We start from the raw sequence: 19,013 nt of genomic DNA on the forward strand, positions 1-19,013 counted from the left end.
TCCTGGGAGTGTTTTACGAAAGCTTTTATTCGTTTAAAAACGCCATCAGATCCCAACGAAGGCGAACTCTAAAGTTTCATCATTTAAGAGGATTATTGGAAACAGAAATGTTCTAAAACAAAAGACATCTCTCCAACTTAAAAGCAGGCTTAATCAGAACATCTTATTACGAAACACCAATGAACGCAGAGGTACAAACATACAGTATAAATGGGAACAATTACAAACTGGACATCCATATTTACAATTGAATAAGAGACGGCTGGTTAATTTAAGCCGCAGTACTGGCTCTTTATGTTCGACTCTCAAGGGTTCACTTTTGTAGAAGTAATGGCATCTCTCATCCGAAGAGATGTTAAGCACTGTCCACTTCTTTCTCCAACAATGTCTCGACCATCTTGGGTAAGAAAGCTTCCAGGAAATGAAAGAAGTCTTGAAAGATTCCTGTCTCGTCGCTGGTTGGCTCCAACTTGAGCACAGCCTTCGTGCTTTCTGTCCCACCCACCATCTGGGGCTGAACCCTGAACTCCACGGGGACCTTGAGCGCCTGCTCTTTTTCAGTGATGTAAGCGGTGACCTGGGACTCCAGCTCCATGCAGCTACCCTCTGGCATCGAGTCCGTATCTTTGATCAGCTCCCTTCTCACTTTTCTCCTGCCGGCCCACACGATGTGCTTCTGCACACAGATCCAGTGAGGGACTTCGGACTTTCCCCTGTTGGCCATTCTTGGCTTTTTGCTTCGAGGCGACACAGAAGCATCGCTGTCGGAAGACATCGGCCTCTTTGCACCGGCGACAGCTGCACCTGAAGGGCTGGTTTCATTCTGAAACTCAACACTGTCAAAACTGTCGCTTGCTGACGATCGGAGGGAAGCTGATGGAGTTTCTATTTCCTCCGCAGCAACAGCTGAATCCTCCCCGAATACGGCGTCGGCGGAGGGAGCGAGGTCACACTTGAGAACAGTTTTCAACACTCCCTCCACAGCGGAGCAAACCTTCCGGAACCACAGCGGCCGGAAATCATCTCCAGCAGCTTGCAGCTGATTACGCAGCACTTTGGGGAGCGATGCCGATTTGAAGGGGATGCTGATGGTCAGCTGCTCCGTTTTGGTATGCCGGACTTCCCCGTGTGGGGTAAATAAGCGCACCAGCCCCCATGACTTCCCCTTGGTGGATTTGCGCTGGTACTGCAGGCTGCGGCAGTACTTCTCAGCCTCCTGGCACTCCTTCTGGAAACTGCGCTGAGAGCGTTCGTTCAGGTTTCCAGCTACGTTGTGGGAGAGCTCAAAAGGGTCCAAGAGGTTTAGGGGGCCCAGTTTGGGACTGTGGTGATGGGCCTTGGCAGGTTGCTCCTCTTGCATCAACTCCTCTTCTATTTTCTGACTGAGAAAATCTGTGATCGGGAGTGCCCGTCCCTCCCGAAGAGATATGACGCTGCTGGCGAAATCAAAGTTGGCGTAGAAGGTGAAGAAGCCAGCGAGCAGGGTGCCTGCGTACAGGAGACACACACGCCCGTGATGTGACGGTGACATGGCATTTAAGAACGTTGAGATGAAGTCACATCCAAGATTCAAGAAGGAGCTGGATTACAAGCAATGATGTCACAGGAAGTCTCGACCGAATAAACGCAATTCTCTTACTTGGAGAAAATGACACATTCGGGGTTTGCCATAGCTTATCGGTACAATTTCTAATATGATAACAAAACCTCGTATTGTGTCTAATCTCACAGCGCTACACGTTTTACTGGCGCCTCGTAGTAAGTGTTCTTCTCCTTTTGTCATTTATCGGCAGTTGGCAAACAGCTTTTTGGTGCATTACCGCCACCTGCTGGCAGGAGTAACATTACTACCAGTGAAGAGGCGAGGCAAATACGACAAGATGATAGTCTCAAACTATTCCATCCTAGTTTCTATCTGAAAAATTCACAAATTACGACCCATCTCTATTTCGTTGCGATATATTCTTCTCGCATTAATAATAAAATATATTTCGAATATCGTCACCGCAGAGATACCCAGAAATATCTTTGATATTATCTTAGGACCGTATCACCCAGCCTTACAATACATTTTCCGTTTTCTTTTTTTGAATTACTTACAGAGGTCCTGCGTGTTCTTGCAGGGGGGCACAGCAATGGGCTGACTGGGGAAGGTGCAGTTCCAGCCTTCAAGGACGCACTCCTCCTCCTCACCTGCCAGGAGATTATTATCGAAGGTTGACAAACGGCGTGTATTTGAAGTCGCGGCAAAAAAAGGCAAATTAAAATCACGGAAATCTGAAAATAATTTCAACGTCTTTAATATTGTCAATCCTTACAAGAAAAAGTGAAATATGTGGAACATTAAAATATAGACCAACTAAAATCCCCGACTAATGTTCATTTTGCTGTAAAAATTACAAGCGGTCCAGTCTTGTTGGAGGAGGAATGAACTGTCCGAGTTTCTCCGCAGAAGAAAAATAATAACCTGAGTGTATGTATATTTTTGATCCCGTGTTCATTTCAGAAAAACAAAAACAAAAATGAAACTGTGTGCACCAAACCTTGTTTTTTTTTTCTTTCTTATTAACGATGTGTGTTTTACACTCATTCTGTCCCAGAAAAAGGACAGTTCAAAGAAATCAGTGAGAGCTCAATATTCCTCGACACGACGAGTGTAAAACTTGCAAGTAGGTTCAGTGTACAATAATGTTCCTGTGAGGCCTTTTGAACAAAGGAGCGATGCAGCACTTACAGGCCATGCGTTTGAGTTGCTCCACCGTGGGCAGGACGGGAGGCTCGCAGTTTTGCATGAAGAAGATGATCAGCAGTGTCAGAGCGTAGTTGTTGAGAAGAGGACCGGCGCCGCTGGGATTGCCTGCACAGCACAACGCCAGTGTGGCCGGGGATCGTGATGAGAACATGTCCTTGCGATTGAATATTTACGATACGATCAACAGCGAAAAGATCTTTGTAACGGTATGAAAGGCATTTCGGAGCGTGGGGTTGGCGATACAAAAATGATTTCCCTGTTCACCTGTTCGCTTACAAGCGAGGACGGACGGAGACTCCCGTAACCTGAATGTCGCTGCGGTTAACGTCGTGATTGGATGGATGTATTGTAAACCGCAGCACTGCTTCAGGCATCGATTCATATGCTGTAGTTGCGAAGCGATGTCTTTGATAGAGGACGTTGGAAAGCGCATTTATGAAACGCAATCATTTCCTCTGTCATTATTTGTGTTTTTTGTTGGCACTACACGTTTGTAATTTAGAATTACGACAGCGACCTGATCTCGCCGTGCTCCGCTCATCGCTCTGCACAGAGTGCCTTGATGAAAGCTGCAGTTCAAAGGGAACGGGGAAGCTGCAGGCCAGACGTAAAGGTAATTAGTGCGTTCTCCAAAGAAGAACTCTGATTAGGGTTTTATTCTCTACCGGGAGACATCGCCTGCCTCAAAAAGCAGCGGCGCGTTTTCCGTCTTGATTTGCACATAACAGGGTGGTAAAAGACATCGCAAATCTGTGCATTCAGATATCAGTGTGATCATAAATAGGAAAAGTGAAGATCTACCGACATCTGTTGACCGAAAAAAAAAATATGAAACGACGACCTGAATGCACAGGCAACTAAAACACACAAAATTCCATGTTCAAAAACGCATCTATTTGAAGTGACTGCATCCTACCGGCAAGCTGCTTCTGCTTGGCCCAGTAGCGGACGGTGTACACCAGAGGCCTCAGTCTGTCCTCCATCCCCGAACACAGCTGGAGGAAGCGGGTGTTCCTTACCGCGAGTCTGGTGAGAGATGCACACGGGATGAGAGAAAACCAAACAGTAATCGAGGCGAAATAAATTCTCACCACGTCGGGGGACTTCTGATGCCCCACAATATTGAAGATATCCTGAACGTCCTCCACTGACCTGTTGTTAATGGTGATGTCCCCCTGCAGGTTCAGCTCGCGGTGATGGAACTTGACTACAGGGAGACGAGCGCTGGTGACCACGTGGACTTTGTGCACGCTGGGGACGCAGCGTTTGAGTATCGTTGCCACGAGCTCCAGAACCTCAGCTGGAGACGCAGTGGACAGGTCAATGTCAGACAGGATGGAGTCTTCAGAGCGGCCATCGTCTGACATTCCTTCTCCTGCCTGAAGAGAGAGAGGTAATTAGAAAAGGAGGTATAAAATGTGCCTCATTTTTGCTGAACATTGAGGTCAAAAGCCACCACTTCCTGTGTGTGTGTGTGTGTACAAATGTCAGACCTGTTCTGAGGTGGACTTGGCGCGGGCCTGGAACACTTGGGTGTTTTCGAGGTCAAGGAACAGGTCGAGGTCACAGGAGTGGATGCCGAACTTGTTCACAGACGAACCAAACGGCAGAATCTGGCTGTCTGCAACCCGTCCAAACGCAGCGTCAAATACGAGACAACCTTTTACACCGTAATCGTTATGAAAGACACGCGTCAACTTTCGGAGGTCACCTGGAAAAAACTCGACGAAAACCTCTTGCAGGAGTTGAACCAGCAACCCTCGGGCCTTGTTTTCGTTTTCTCCCAGCTGAAATCGCTCAACAATGAAGTGCATCTGCGCCTCCACCTGGAGGAGAGAAAAAAAAAAAAAAAAAAAGGACACGAGAGCTCTTTTGTTTGCGAGACACCTGAATAACAACGATGTTGAACTATGCTCGTTTATTCTCATCGACAAAGATAACAAACACGCGTATTAGAAACAAGCTCATCGATTCTACTGTTTGACGTTTGTCAGTGCATAAAGTTTATCTGGTTTTTAACACAAATGTCCAAAACTGCTTGCAATTAACATGTAAAGAACAAGTCGTGGTATGATAAAAAAAATAAACAAATAAACTGTAGTTTGGACCTAAACTGACACTTAAGACTCTGAAGGCTCCATTAGCAGCCCTACAACCAAGTCGGTCTGCCATATCTATAAGAGGATGCTTACAGACACCAGCTGACACAGCTCAGGTTTGAGCCGGTCAAACACTTGTTGGAGGTTCTGCGGGTCGTTCTTCTTCTTGGGAATCAACTTGAACTCCTTCTTCTCCCGAGGTTTAACGCGCAGCTTCAGGCCTTTAAGCTGGTGCTCGGCACGGGACAGAGCCGCTTGTATGCTCTCGCTCTCGCTGAACAGCACGATGGCATACAGACCCTGTGAGGGCGGAGAAACACACGGCTGTCAGACCACGAGCCACTTCCCCGGACGTCCCGGCACGTTCCAACGCCGTACTTGGGAAATCGCTTCACGGTAAGCGATACGTCACCCGTGTGCGGCCGTCCGACCTTGTCTTTGTCCATGATAACCTCGGCGACAGCCCCGAACTGCTGGAAGTACTCGACGACGTCAGACTGAGAGACGTCCGGCTTGATGCCGCTGACGAACACACTGTGCGCCTCCTGGGTCTTCCTGGTGTCTCTCACGGTGCTCAGAGTCTGATGCTTCCGCCCTTTCACATGCTGATCCAAGCTCGGCACTGCAAAACATCAAAACAAGATGAGCAACCACAACAAATGATATGACCTACCGTAGTTTTGGAGAATAACACATCTAATTACAGCCGTCAAATACAATACGTAGTAGATATTTGGCTGTAAAGTTACGAATAGAAATGGCAAATGAACTGAGTGTACATGGCAGACGGTGGGAAATATTCATGGTATTAAGGTTATGGAACAACATCCAGTTTTCAGTTTGACTCTCTGTAGAAAGGTTACAGCTGTTCCCTGATCAGTTTAGTTAGTTGTCTGGATTTGTATTTTCCTACCACGGTGCTGTTGGTTTACCCGCCTGGGAAAAAAAAAAAAAAAAAAAGGGACTTCAGCAGACTTGCATGTGGCTGAAGTTAGCCAACGTTACTTACTGTTCGGTAAGTGGACGTTGCACAGGGTGCAGTGAAAACCTCTCGGCGACGTCTTTATGTCACGGTCTGACGACATGGTGGCAAAAACAAAACAAAATTAAAAAAAAAAAAAAAGTTAAGTAGAACTCCACACAAATGAAAATAAGCGTTCGAGCAGTCGGGAAATTTGGATTCCGACCGTCCTCCATGCGCTTCTCAAATCTCCTTCCCGCGTTAGGTCTACGGTTGTTTTCGAGTCCGTCTCCATAATGTGTCCGGGTTGCTCGTGTCTTTATCACAAAGTTCCTTTTTACTCAAATGTTGGGGATTTTCCGTAAACTCAGGGTATTTATTTACGCACCAAACAATCTTTCTGGAAAATTCGAAACAACTTTTTATTGGTATTATCTTAATTGATGGCACACACCTTTTTAACACGCAACTATGCACTGTAATTAGATGTTTTCTCTGTTGTTTAATAAATAGTCCCTCCTAAATGTTACGCAACCCTTTTTGATGTCTAATCTAAAAGTCGACTGCAATACCTATTTTGTATCTACAAGAACTGACAATCAAAACTAAATAAACATATTCAATGACACTGACAAGCTATTCCTTATGGTTCTTTTGTTAAAAGCTCAGTTAAATTTTCTTTTAAAATAAATAATAAAATAATAATAATAATCCACTTATCAATTGACATTTTGACCCAAACTTACCAAGTAAAATACAAATGTGTTTTTGCAAATATTGTGTAGTTTGACTTCTGCCTTTGAGAACAATCAGGAAAGTGACCAAGTTACCAGGAAACAAACATCGCTTGTTGACATCTTTACTATAACCTGTAAGCCATTTGACGAACCATCAGTCATTTCATTGCAACATGTCGATGCAATCAATTAATAACAAAATTCAGAAATATTGAGGGGGAAAAAAGAATCACAGTAGTTTTTCCATTGTAGTAAAAAAATTTAATAACCATTTTTTTTGGGGGCACACAAAATATTTGTAGAATCAGTGAAGAACATACAACTTGTCACAAAATAAATGATTAAAACAAGAATCCCTGCTGTACTGAAAAAAAAAAAAGAAGAACAGTGCTTCATTTTCAGTAGATAAAACTACGTACTAAAATGCCGCAAAATCGAGAAAAAAAAGGTACCAAAAAAAAGAAGACCCAAAAGTAACTGGAATTAAAAATATATACAAATGGGTCTACTTCTTTGCTGGTCTTCCTCTGCGGGCTTTTGGCTGCGTTTCAGCTTCAGCTTTCTTAGGATCCAGCTTGCTTGTGGATTCCGCGGTGACGTCACTCTTTGCACCTCGCCGGGCTCTCTTGACGGGCTGTGCTTCAGCAACTTCATCTGAGAGATCCTCCTCTTCAATTTTCTTTGCGTCCTTTGACACATTTTGGCTTTCCGGGTCGGCGAGTTTGGACTTCCGACCTCGACCTGCCTTTGCAGGTGTCACTTTTGAAATCCCAGAGACTTCCAGGCCGGATTTCCACTTGACAGATTTTTTGGACGTTTTTGCGTCTTCCACGACAGCGCTGCTTAAATCTTCGGAGGGACTTGCCCGGTCGTTGGTGGCTTCTTCTGCTGAAGGCTTTTCTGCTGCCCGTCTTCCCTTCCTTGCTGGTCCGGCTGCAGCTGGACCCGACTCTGAAACCGGGACTGTGGACTTTGCATCCTCAAGAGGAGACGCTGCACCTCGCCGCGCTCTCTTGGCTGGAACGGCTTGCGAGATCTCGTTTTTCCCTGATGTCTTCACCCCCCTCGCCCTGCTGGGTTTACTGACTGGAGCAACTGGCTCCACAGTTGTTTTCTCTTCAGCCTGCAGCTCATGTTCAGGACTTTCAGCAGTGACTTCCACTTCTTCAGTGACTTGTTTTGCTCTCCGACCGCGTTTGGGTTTGTCAGCGACCTCTTGGACCTCGGTGGATTCCACGGGAGTTACACTCTCAGTGTCTTGCTTTGCTTTGCGCCCTCCTCTCCTGGGCTTTGCAGCCACGGCAGCTTGTTCACGGATCGTCACCGGTTCAGCAAGTGGAGCTTCTGCCTTCTCTGGAACAACATCGGTGGTTTGGACTTCTCTTGGTTCTACAGGGTCCTGCTCAGACTTTCTGGTTCTCTTTGATTTCTGAACGGGCAGAGATTTTGGGGTATTAAGTGACGTAGTCTTGTCATTGTTGTGCATCTTTTCTTCTTCCTGTTTGGCATTTCTTCCCCTCTTGGCCCTGACTGGAAGCTGAGCCTGCTGCATGGTCTCCTCTGTGACAGCTGTGTCTTCCACCGCCTCATTTTGTTCAGCGGTGTCAGCTTTCGTCTTCCTTCCTCTTCTTGGTTTTCCAACAGCGGCGAGAACGGGCTGTTGAGGCTGCTGTTCGGCACTGGCGGCTTCATTTTGCTCTGACTGAGCTGGCGTTTTAGGTTTTCTCCCTCTACGGGGCTTCACGACAGCTTCTTCAGTTGGGGCTGCAGACTCACCTCCTTGAGAAGTTTGGTCACTGACGGCTTCAGAGGAAACCTCAGCCGTCAGCTGTGTTTCAACAGCAGGTTGCTCAAGGGTGCTTTCTTGAGACTTTGCATTTCTGCCTCTTGGCGCTTGTCTGGCAGCGGGTGGCGCTGTAGCCTCAGTTTTCCTTCCTCTTCTTGCTCTGACTGGAGCAGAGACAACGGGCTCTTCAGCGGTTTCTGCCGCCACCTCTTCATCCTCAGCCGCTTTAGATTCCACCAGTTTTGCTCTTCTGCCTCGAACAGATTTCTTCGGAACTGCAGCTGGCGTCTCGACATCGGGTGAAGTCTCAGATTCGGTTGCCTGGAGAACAGTTTCCACGGCATCCGTTGACTTATTTTCATCAGTTCCACCCGACAACACCTCCAGCTGCTCACTGCAGACTTCATTAACATCTGCTTTTAAAGTAATGACAAAACAAAGAAGAAATGTTAGAAATACATTTACAGGTGTTTAATAATAATAATAATGTTTAACTGCTCAGTTAAAGACGGCACATCTGCCCCCACCATAATTATGAATATGCAGACACTAATTGTAAATATGAATTTAAACAAAACCTGAGCATAAAATGGATCAAACCATTTCAATATAGACCAACCAATAGTCGTCAAATCTGTTCCAACAGCATGTTTGGACTCCAACTCGTATCTCCCATATCTTACCGTGTTTAAATGTATATGCACAATTGTGAATACTCCCAAAAAGGGAAGGTACATTTACCAAATACCAAAATGTTGTATGGGATCAAAACTGTTTTTTTTTTTTTTTTTAGGGGACATCTCATTAAATCAACAGGCAAGAAACAAAACTAAAGAAAAAGGGATGAGATACCTTCTGCCAGGTCAGCTTGAGGAACATCTTCGGTGTGCATGTCTGGCACTGATTCTTTAGCTTTTCTCACTCTCCTGGGCTTCAGCACAGCCTTCTCATTTGCTTTGTTGTCGGCATGTATTGAAGCGCTCCGTTCACTCTCAGGTTCTGGTGCCGTTTCAGTGACAACTTCTTGATCCATTTCAGCCTGACCATCAGACACTTTTTTGGCATGCCGTCCTCTTTTTGTCTTCGGAGCGGCTTCAGAAGGCCGAGGGACACTTTCTTCCATTGTGAGCTCAACATCCCTGCTTTCAGTGATCTTTGCATTTCTGCCTCTTGGCGCTTGTCTGGCAGCGGGTGGCGCTGTAGCCTCAGTTTTCCTTCCTCTTCTTGCTCTGACTGGAGCAGAGACAGCGGGCTCTTCAGGGGTTTCTGCTGCCACCTCTTCATCATCCTCCTCCTCTTTAGATTCCACCAGTTTTACTCTTCTGCCTCGAACAGATTTCTTCTGAACTGCAGCTGCGCTCATTTCTGCGACTTTGCAAGCTGCCGTCTCGACATCAGATAAAGTCTCAGATTCAGGTGCCTGGAGAACAGTTTCCACGGCATCTGTTGACTTATTTTCGTCAGTTCCACCCGACAACACCTCCAGCTGCTCACTGCAGACTTCATTAACATCTGCTTTTAAAATAACGAGAAAATAAAGAAGAAATGTTAGATTTACAGTTCTAAATAGTTTAACTAAAAGTATGTAACGATCAAACAACTCCTGTCCAGTTCTACAATCAGCCATTTAATATTTCTCTTATTACACTTCGCCCACCTTTTTCTGCATCTACACCACGATCCACAGGCATTTGATCTTCACCCTGTTAAAAACAGATCAAAAACAATTGAGACAATGAGCACAAAGAAAGCAGGTAAACCATGTAGAACACAGATATCTCATTAAAAAGGTTAGCTTTTGTGAAATTTAACATTACATGTTGCAAGGGCTTTACTATGTCGGGTGCTCTGAGATGACTTGTGTTTTTATTTGATGTTATTTCAATAAATAACCAGATTGAACTATATCTGTGGCTACAGAGACAAAACTAAACAAATCAGAAAGAAGATAAATGATGGCTTTAGGAACAAAAAAGGAAATTAGCCGAAGTGTTTAGACTAGTGTTGCATAATAAATTGAATACGTGGCAATAATCCTTTCTTTTCTTTTTTTCCCCCCTCCATATTCCAATTGCTTCCTGTAATGTTGCTCATATCTACAATCTAAATACTTCACTGTTCTGGAGTAGATATATCAATGTTGATGCTTCCATTATTACCTTGTCTGTCTGCAGCTGTGCGGTGGGATCAGTCAGCGGCTCCTCCAGGAGCTCTTTAAGACCCTCGAAGTCTTCCACTGGAGCGTAACCCCTCAGCCTGGGGGACTTCATGATTCTCTTGATGCCGAAGTTCTCCTCAACAGGCTCCCCCTTCTCTCTGGGAGTTCTCATCAGCCTCTTCACGCCGACCATATCTTCAACTGGAGCACTTTTCTCCTTAGGGGTCTTCATCACCCTCTTGATTCTGGTGAGACACATCATCGGGGAGCTCCCGGGAGTTTTCATGTCTGCCACTTCTGATCGGTCTTCAGATTCTTGCATGTGCGCAGGCGTCTGCAGAAGTTCCTCAGCACCATCAGCCTCGAGGTCTTTGGGAGTCTTCAGAAGTTTTTCTCTTAGGTCTTCGAGAGGCTCAGCTTCTTGTTTTGGAGTTGTAAAAATTCTCTTAACTCCAGTGAGGCACTCTTGCTGTTCAAGCTTCTGTTTGGGAGTTGTCAGAAGTTTCCCTCTGATGTCCTCTACAGGTTCAGCCTTCTGTCTTGGGGTCTTCATGATCCTCTTCACTCCAGTGAGGCACTCTTGTTGTTCAGCTTTCTGCTTAGGAGTTTTCATAATCTTCTCTCTCAGGTCCTCAACAGGCTCCGGTTTCGATCTTGGGGTTTCCATGATCACCTTACCTCCAGTGAGACACTCGGGTAATTCTGGCTTCTGTTTGGGAGTCGTTACAGAGGTTGTCGTCACATCGGTGTCCTGCTGTTCACTGGACTCAGAGGTAGCCTCCAAGGCAGGGATGTCACTGATGAAGCTCGACTCTTCATCTCCATTAAGGAGGCGTTGGACTGCATCACTGTTGTATCTTCTTCCTTTTACTGTAGCTTCAACAGTCAGTGGAGACACCATCATTTCACCTGCAAGATAAATCAGTTTGTTTTTTAAATTTTCTAATCTAACATCCCAGCAGGCTTGTTTAGACAAACTCTTTCATCTTGGTGAACATGCAGTGCACAAATTGAATGCTTTAGTTCACTCTTAATAACAACAACACCACAAACACAAACATGCAGGCTACCTGGCTCCTCTGGTGTGTTCAACACTGATGGTTCAATCCCAGACGTGCCCAGACCTCCGGCTGGTGTCTCTGCAGCACTGTTCTCGTTGACAACAGATCTCCTCTTCCTTTCATTTGCAGGCGTTTTAAACATTTCAGAAACGCCTGAAAGAACAATGCACGATATCAGCAGGTGCAAGCTTCAAGTCCAAAATACGCAAGAACAAGTGTTCCCAGTTATCGTTGTTGGAAAAGTGGTAATTACCAGTCAAGTCCTCGTCCATTTTCATGTTCTTTTTGAAGATAGCCGTATTGGTGACCACTCGTGGTGCCGCTGCAGTTGGATGTAAAACCTCTCGTTTGTGAGCTCTGCCCACAACAATGGTAGCAGGTGAATCTGCATGTCCAGTGCTCACATGGCCCTTGACTTTTCTTGCCGGGGTCTGAGACTTTAAAAAAAAAAAAAAGGGAACCGTATAAGCATCACAACAAGACATACAGTAACACTTGCAATGCTATACGAGTACACACTCCTTCAAATATAGTCTAAATGGTTGTTCCCTAAGATTTGAATTATTAATCAAGACAAGTAACAGTCAAAGACACAGAATGAGTGTTTGTAATGGATCCAACAAGACCTAAAAAAAAAAAAAAAAAAAGTAGGAAAACAAAAACAGAAGTTTCATAATGTAAATGTACCCTTTAATTCTTACAATATCTTACTTTACCTGTGGTTTGGTCACTGCATTCTTTATTTTCTTTTGGGGGATCTTCTTTGTTGGCTGTACAGCAACTGGAGCCTTAGTTTGTCCAAATTTCACAATGTCTGCCCAAGAATTCAAGACTAAGACGACAGGAGAAGGAAAAGGAAAAAAAAAAAAATCACATTATTACATGGGATTAGCATATAAAAAGAATATAGAAACTCACAATAAAGATTTCTGATGGGATTAAAAAAAAAAAAGTGCTACACTAAAACTTGAAAGTATGTAGCTTTTCAACTGTGCTCTTCATACTTTATTCCATTTAACACAAACACAATCTCCAAGGACAACACCGACAAAGCATGGAATTGAGTTTTCTTGGGATAATAAAATACTTGGAGCAAACGCAAGAAATAATACAAATTGCAGGGTTTAAAATACCTTTCATAGATGCCCGTGAAACGCCACCTTTTCTGTGCATTAGTTTTACTGCACTCTTGGCAACACCTGGAGTCTTCCTCGAGGTGCTCTTCATGCTCGCCCTCCTCAAAGGTATTTTAGGAGTAACGGTGAGTGAAGGCACTTCTTCAGGGACAGCGTCGGCTTCTGCAACTGGAGAGGGTGTGCTGATGCGTGACACAGAGAAGCGTCCTTGAACTGTGGGGGTCCGGAGTCCAGAATTCAAGGGGGTTTTAGCTGGTGTTGCAGTCTTGCGTTGAGTTTTAGGCTGTTTGTTGGCCTTAGGAGTTTCCACTTTGTTTGTAGAGGGAGACTTTCCCTGTGCTGGAGACAAACTCTTGGATTTTGGTGTCTTCTCTGCAGGGGATGCTGCCTTGGGAGAAGATGATCTGGATTTGGGAGACTTCTTTGCAGGAGATGCTGCTTTGGGAGAAGCAGACTTGGATTTCGGAGATTTCTTGGCACCCGGTGACTTCTTTGGGGATGGAGTCCCTTCTTGTTCAAACTCCTATGAAAAACGAGATTCATGTTAAATAAGGGTACATGACATTGACAATAAATACATTGGCAAGTCAAATCTACTCAGTCTTACGTTTAGCAAGCCAATGGCGGATGCTCGTCTGAGCAGCGACTGTTTGGCTTTCAGGAGAGACAAGCTTCTTCGCGGAGTGGCCCCCTTGCGTAATGGAGAGTCGGGAGGAAGCCGTTTGTCAAATAACTCTGGGCTCAGGATTCCTCCGAAGGACACACGTTTCCTCTTCATTTTGGATGTCGGTAGATCTGTTCCAAGCTCGCCACCTTTGCGTTTTTTGGACACTAGTTTAAGAAAACAACAAGTATTTGTACATTAGTAGCAATCTAGCAGAAATACACTGTATATAAACAAGCATGCTTGTTACTGTATTTTAATTAAAGCAAAAAAATAAAAAATAAAATAAATAAATATATATATATATATATACAGTGGGGTAAAAAAGTATTTGGTCAGCCACCAATTGTGCAAGTTCTCCCACTTAAAAAGATGAGAGACGCCTGTAATTTTCATCATAGGTACACTTCAACTATGAGAGACAGAATGGGGGGAAAGAATCCAGGAAATCACATTGTAGGATTTTTTTTTATGAATTAATTGGTAAATTCCTCGGTAAAATAAGTATTTGGTCACCTACAAACAAGCAAGATTTCTGGCTCTCACAGACCTGTAACTTCTTCTTTAAGAGGCTCCTCTGTCCTCCACTCGTTACCTGTATTAATGGCACCTGTTTGAACTTGTTATCAGTATAAAAGACACCTGTCCACAACCTCAAACAGTCACACTCCAAACTCCACTATGGCCAAGACCAAAGAGCTGTCAAAGGACACCAGAAACAAAATTGTAGACCTGCACCAGGCTGGGAAGACTGAATCTGCAATAGGTAAGCAGCTTGGTGTGAAGAAATCAACTGTGGGAGCAATTATTAGAAAATGGAAGACATACAAGACCATTGATAATCTCCCTCGATCTGGGGCTCCACGCAAGATCTCAAACCGTGGGGCCAAAATGATCACAAGAACGGTGAACAAAAATCCCAGAACCACACGGGGGGACCTAGTGAATGACCTGCAGAGAGCTGGGACCAAAGTAACAAAAGCTGCCATCAGTAACACACTACGCCGCCAGGGACTCAAATCCTGCAGTGCCAGACGTGTCCCCCTGCTTAAGCCAGTACATGGCTCTAGAGATCTGCATGGAGGAATGGGCCAAAATACCAGCAACAGTGTGTGAAAAGCTTGTGAAGGCTTACAGAAAACGTTTGACCTCTGTCATTGCCAACAAAGGGTATACAGTGAACCCTCGTTTATCGCGGGGGTTACGTTCCAAATAGAGACCGTGATAGGTGAAATCCGTGAAGTAGTAACCTTTTTTTTTTTTACAATTATTATACAATGAAATACTCCATAATACATTGAAACCAAAGAACAAAACCTTTTTACAGGCCCAAGCATTTGTTTAACAAATAAAAGTACTGTATAAATGTTTTTTTTTTACAAATAACTACTGTACTGTAAAATAATAATTTGAATCATCAATACGAACTGAAGGCTTCAAATTGCTGAGATCGGCACCGCCCCACTGCGACCCGAGTCACTGGATTAGAACGGGAGGAAATGAAAAATGATTATGAAAACAAATACAAAGTACAGTCGGACAAATAGTGACTCGTGTATTTCACTGCTCTTTTGACTGAGCTGCTGCATCCTGACTCCGCTCTGCAGCGGTTCTTTCTTCTAAAGCCGGCGGTGCAGGTGTGGTTTTTCGAGAGAAGAACATAGTTATCGGTAGTTGTTGTCGCTCTTTTTTCTTCTGGGCAAAAAGATTCTTATAAACCGACATGCCACCATCGATTATTTTTAATTTGGCAAGCTGTTTTACGTACGTGTACATATTAAACCGCAACGTTATTGACAAACAGGTAGAGAAGAAGCGGAGAGACTGTTTAGCCAATCAGAATGCAGAACACAATGCACGATGCAAATCCGTGAAGCAGCGAGACCGTGAAAGGTGAACCGCGTTATAGCGAGGGTTCACTGTATAACAAAGTATTGAGATGAACTTTTGTTATTGACCAAATACTTATTTTCCACCATAATTTGCAAATATATTCTTTAAAAATCAGACAATGTGATTTTCAGGAAAAAAATTTCTCATTTTGTCTCTCATAGTTTAGGTATACCTATGATGAAAATTACAGGCCTCTCTCATCTTTTTAAGTGGGAGAACTTGCACAATTGGTGGCTGACTAAATACTTTTTTTGCCCCACTGTATGTAGATGTAAAACCTTTTTCAGCTTTCGCAGAGTTCCTTGGTGATGCCTTTCGAAGATGTTCCGTTTTGGGAGTAGCGATTGCTTGCTCTTCTTGTTCCTTAGTAACAGCAGGCGTGGCTTCCTTGCTCCTCCTTCTCACAGGCGACTTGGGTGTTTGAGCAGAAATGTGCTCAATAACCTCACCTGCTGTATACTTCTGGGGAGATGCACTGTTGCTCCTCCGAGGTGAAGCTGCTTCAGCTTCCTCTGCTCTGGGTCCAGACACCTCAGCAGAAGGAACCTTTGAGGACCTCCTCGGCCTCTTGGCAGACTCTGGGGTTCCGCTAGCTGAGACGTCAGCTTTCCCCTTCTCCGGAGTGCTTTTGTCTTCTGTGGCGGCAGGTTTTCCATCATTCTTCCTGAGCGATCCAGGCTTTGGAGTGCAAAGCTTTGGAGAAGGTGTCTGAAGCAGACTGGCAGCAGATTTCCGTGGGGTCTTGACATCCAGAGATTTTTTGATCATTTGATACAGGTCGTTGAAGGGGGAGCTTGGCTTGCTTTGCAGCGACTCCACCTCCACAGCTTTCTCCAGGGATCGCTGGATGTTGTTGTGGTTAGCTCCATCTTTAAGATGAGGGTCTTTAAAAGAACAAAATCGGTCAAGTTTACCTGCTAGTTGAAATAATTTGAAACAAAAACAACAAGTGTCGGGTGGAGAAACCATGGACAAACAATATCCCCATCAATGGTACAGATTATATAAAAACAGACTATACAAATATCAATTTAAAGAATGTACACAACACATAATGACAATCATCTGCACCTGTATTAATCATGTAAAACAATCTTCATCAACTGCGATTGATTTGTTTAATGTCAGTTTTTCTTGTGATTTCATCAATCATTGTCTTTTGAAGTAACAAGTAGCTTTTTTTTTCTTTTCTTTTTTTTAATACAAATTCAGAATAAACACTATCATACAATCTCACCTGTGGATATTTCAGAGATCTTTTCTTCTGTTTCAACAATGCCAGAGTCACCCACTTGCTGATCTTGAAGAATCTAAACATAAGAAATGTTTATTACCACATTTGTAAAATAGGGAAAATGTAAAATTGAAGGGGTTTGGGATGGCTGAAATGCAAAAATTAGTTGTTTACTTTGAGGGTTTCAGCTTTGCCTCCAATGGAAGACCTCTTCTTTGGTGTGGGTGCTGGTGGGTATTCAAACCTGAAATGATTATGAACAACAAAACTTACTTACATCAATCATAAAAAAAGGAACATCAGGGCAACAGGACCATTGCTATTTCATTTCCATTGCATTCAGTATGTGTTCTTGAAATAAATTGTATCTGTACTTAAATTTCCAGACACATTTTTGGTCCGTGGATCTCCCATTATTCACACAAATTATATATATATATATTTTTTTTTAAAGTGTATACTATTTGATTTTCTGTCTATGCGTGAAAACTATACATAATTAAACAAAAATTTCCCACCACATGTATTTTGCAGGAATTTGTAACTATGCAATATTGCCTTATAAATCATTATTAGAAGTGTAATGTGCCGTTTCTTATTTTTGTTACTTATAGACTTGTACGTAAGCAGCTGGAACACAAATTTTAATAAAAAAAGTTGTCATAAATGTTGACACTAACAAAGCCATTTTTTTGACTTTGTGGCAGGCAATTAACCCGAGGTAATAAGGATGGCGAAATGTCTCTTTTCACACTCACCTGAAAGAACGGTCAATAATAGTTATCACATCTCCGTGCTTCAAACGCTCCGACTGCTGTAAAGCATCTCCATTAACACATGTTGGAGTCACTGAACTCAAATTGGTCAAAATGACCTGGGAGAGAGAAACACAAAAATAACAACAAAAAAACTTGTCAAAGCAGAATATTAACGTTAGCAACTATTTTATTTCTGTTATGGTCAAGATTCCTCACAATCGATTCAGAAATGAGTTACGCAATTCGATTTTAACCACAATATTGATTTTTGCAGATACCAAAAAAAATAAATAAATCCAGATTTAAGTTGAAACACTACAAGTCAATGTGGTCATGTTCAGTTTGCGTTGTTACCTCTTTATTTTCATTCAAGTCAATCCTGCAATGCTCCTTGGAGACTTGAGGAAGCTGAATACGAATGTCGCAGTGAGGCTGCCTGTAAGATCACAAAGAAACAAACGTGTCAACACCGGGGAGGCAAAAGGTCGAAAATTCAAGTGAACTTGTGAATTAACACTGTGGAGACTTGTGGCTCGGAGGTGGTGAGCAGACACGTAGATTCTGACGTCAGCTGCCGATGGCCCTCCTCTAAACCTAAACCCAACACGAGGCTACACTTAGTGGATGTTGATGGACACTACATGTGCATGTGCGGTCTGTCATACAAATAGAAGACAACAACCATTGCAATTACGACGAAACGGGAGAGGAAATAATATTTAATACAGAATAGGAAATTATCACATTTTTATTTTTTTAGAAAACATCATATCCACAAAATGCATTTTATTGACCTCACCTTCCAAATAAGCAGGTTGCAGTGAGAGGAAATTCAGTCCCATCTTTTCCACTCCTCTTAATCACGACTATTTTTCCATGCAATGGCATTTTTGCAGATGATACCTGGGAAGATGACCAAACCAAAAGGTGTCAAACTGTGCAAAGCTGGAAAAGCAACATGACGTCAACTTTGGGAAAACGTTTAATTTTTTAAAGACCACTTCATTTCAACGTTACAAAGAAGCCTTTCAGACGTGTACAAATCTTGAGGCAAGTAGTGTGACCAAAAAAACAAACAAAAAAAAGAATAATTTAAGAGTTTAAAAACATTTAATTTTAGCCGACCAATGTTAGTTGGTGACATTTGTCTCGGCTCATACTGTTTGTTTGTTTTTACTTTGGGTGGAATTAACGTCGTTTTACGTTTACCGTTTCAAATTAAGACCATTATTCATTATTCATGAATTAAAACGTAACTGAAAAAGATCTGCAACATCCCACGTGCAATGTCGCCTCGAGGGCAACTTTCATAGAAAGTTTCGTAGAAAACTTAAGTATCACCGGCTGCTAACTACACTGTAAAACACGATACGGTCTTTGCAGTTAAAAGTTAAAACGTGGAGCGATAATTTAGCTATATCTCCAACGTTAAAACTCATCGTCGTGTCGCCATTACGCGACGTCACGAAATACATAATGTTAAATTAGACTGGATGTAACCTCACCTGAAGGTCCGTTCAATGACACGTTAACTTCTGGAAATCCATAAACATCGACCGGGCTGTAACAAAAGCGGAATTTTACAATAATATAATTTAAGACTTAAAGGCAGATATGACTACCGTACATACCGACTACTATCTAACGCAAACTTGCTTAAACAGCCGTTCCTAGTTGTCTCTCGTCTCTTCCAGAGATGGTTGCGGTATCACTCCGCCAAACTACACACGCACATTAACCCCCGAAAATACTCGCATTAACAGATGGTTTCGGA

General features: G+C 43.4%; 2 protein-coding genes across 3 annotated transcripts; both read right to left on the reverse strand.

Annotated features, from left to right (window-relative positions):
- Positions 1-9: 9 nt before the first annotated feature.
- Positions 10-6,092, reverse strand: tut1 (terminal uridylyl transferase 1, U6 snRNA-specific). Of its 2 annotated transcripts, XM_069691421.1 has the most exons (10): positions 5,861-6,092; positions 5,283-5,473; positions 4,945-5,151; positions 4,464-4,578; positions 4,246-4,373; positions 3,905-4,131; positions 3,669-3,778; positions 2,735-2,857; positions 2,101-2,193; positions 10-1,488 (listed from the first exon to the last, which is right to left on the reverse strand). In XM_069691421.1, the coding sequence occupies exons 1-10, from the start codon at positions 5,934-5,936 to the stop codon at positions 356-358; spliced, it is 2,403 nt and encodes an 800-aa protein (XP_069547522.1). In that variant the 5' UTR covers positions 5,937-6,092; the 3' UTR covers positions 10-355. The 2 variants fall into 2 exon arrangements, with proteins under 2 accessions (XP_069547522.1, XP_069547523.1); XM_069691422.1 differs by lacking the exon at positions 2,735-2,857.
- Positions 6,093-6,800: 708 nt separating this feature from the next.
- mki67 (marker of proliferation Ki-67) lies at positions 6,801-18,850 on the reverse strand. Its single transcript, XM_069691420.1, has 16 exons — positions 18,745-18,850; positions 18,039-18,142; positions 17,594-17,675; positions 17,240-17,355; positions 16,656-16,725; positions 16,485-16,557; positions 15,526-16,131; positions 13,298-13,521; positions 12,688-13,213; positions 12,271-12,386; positions 11,808-11,991; positions 11,564-11,707; positions 10,495-11,402; positions 9,993-10,038; positions 9,188-9,847; positions 6,801-8,751 (listed from the first exon to the last, which is right to left on the reverse strand). Exons 2-16 carry the CDS (start codon positions 18,125-18,127, stop codon positions 7,055-7,057), a joined length of 5,541 nt encoding a protein of 1,846 aa, XP_069547521.1. The 5' UTR covers positions 18,128-18,142; positions 18,745-18,850; the 3' UTR covers positions 6,801-7,054.
- Positions 18,851-19,013: the final 163 nt, after the last annotated feature.

Source organism: Brachyistius frenatus, unplaced genomic scaffold (genome assembly GCF_029030835.1).
Source record: "Brachyistius frenatus isolate BFR_SWC_R1_liver_20210118 unplaced genomic scaffold, ASM2903083v1 Contig_11, whole genome shotgun sequence".
Classification (NCBI taxonomy): Eukaryota; Metazoa; Chordata; class Actinopteri; family Embiotocidae; genus Brachyistius; species Brachyistius frenatus.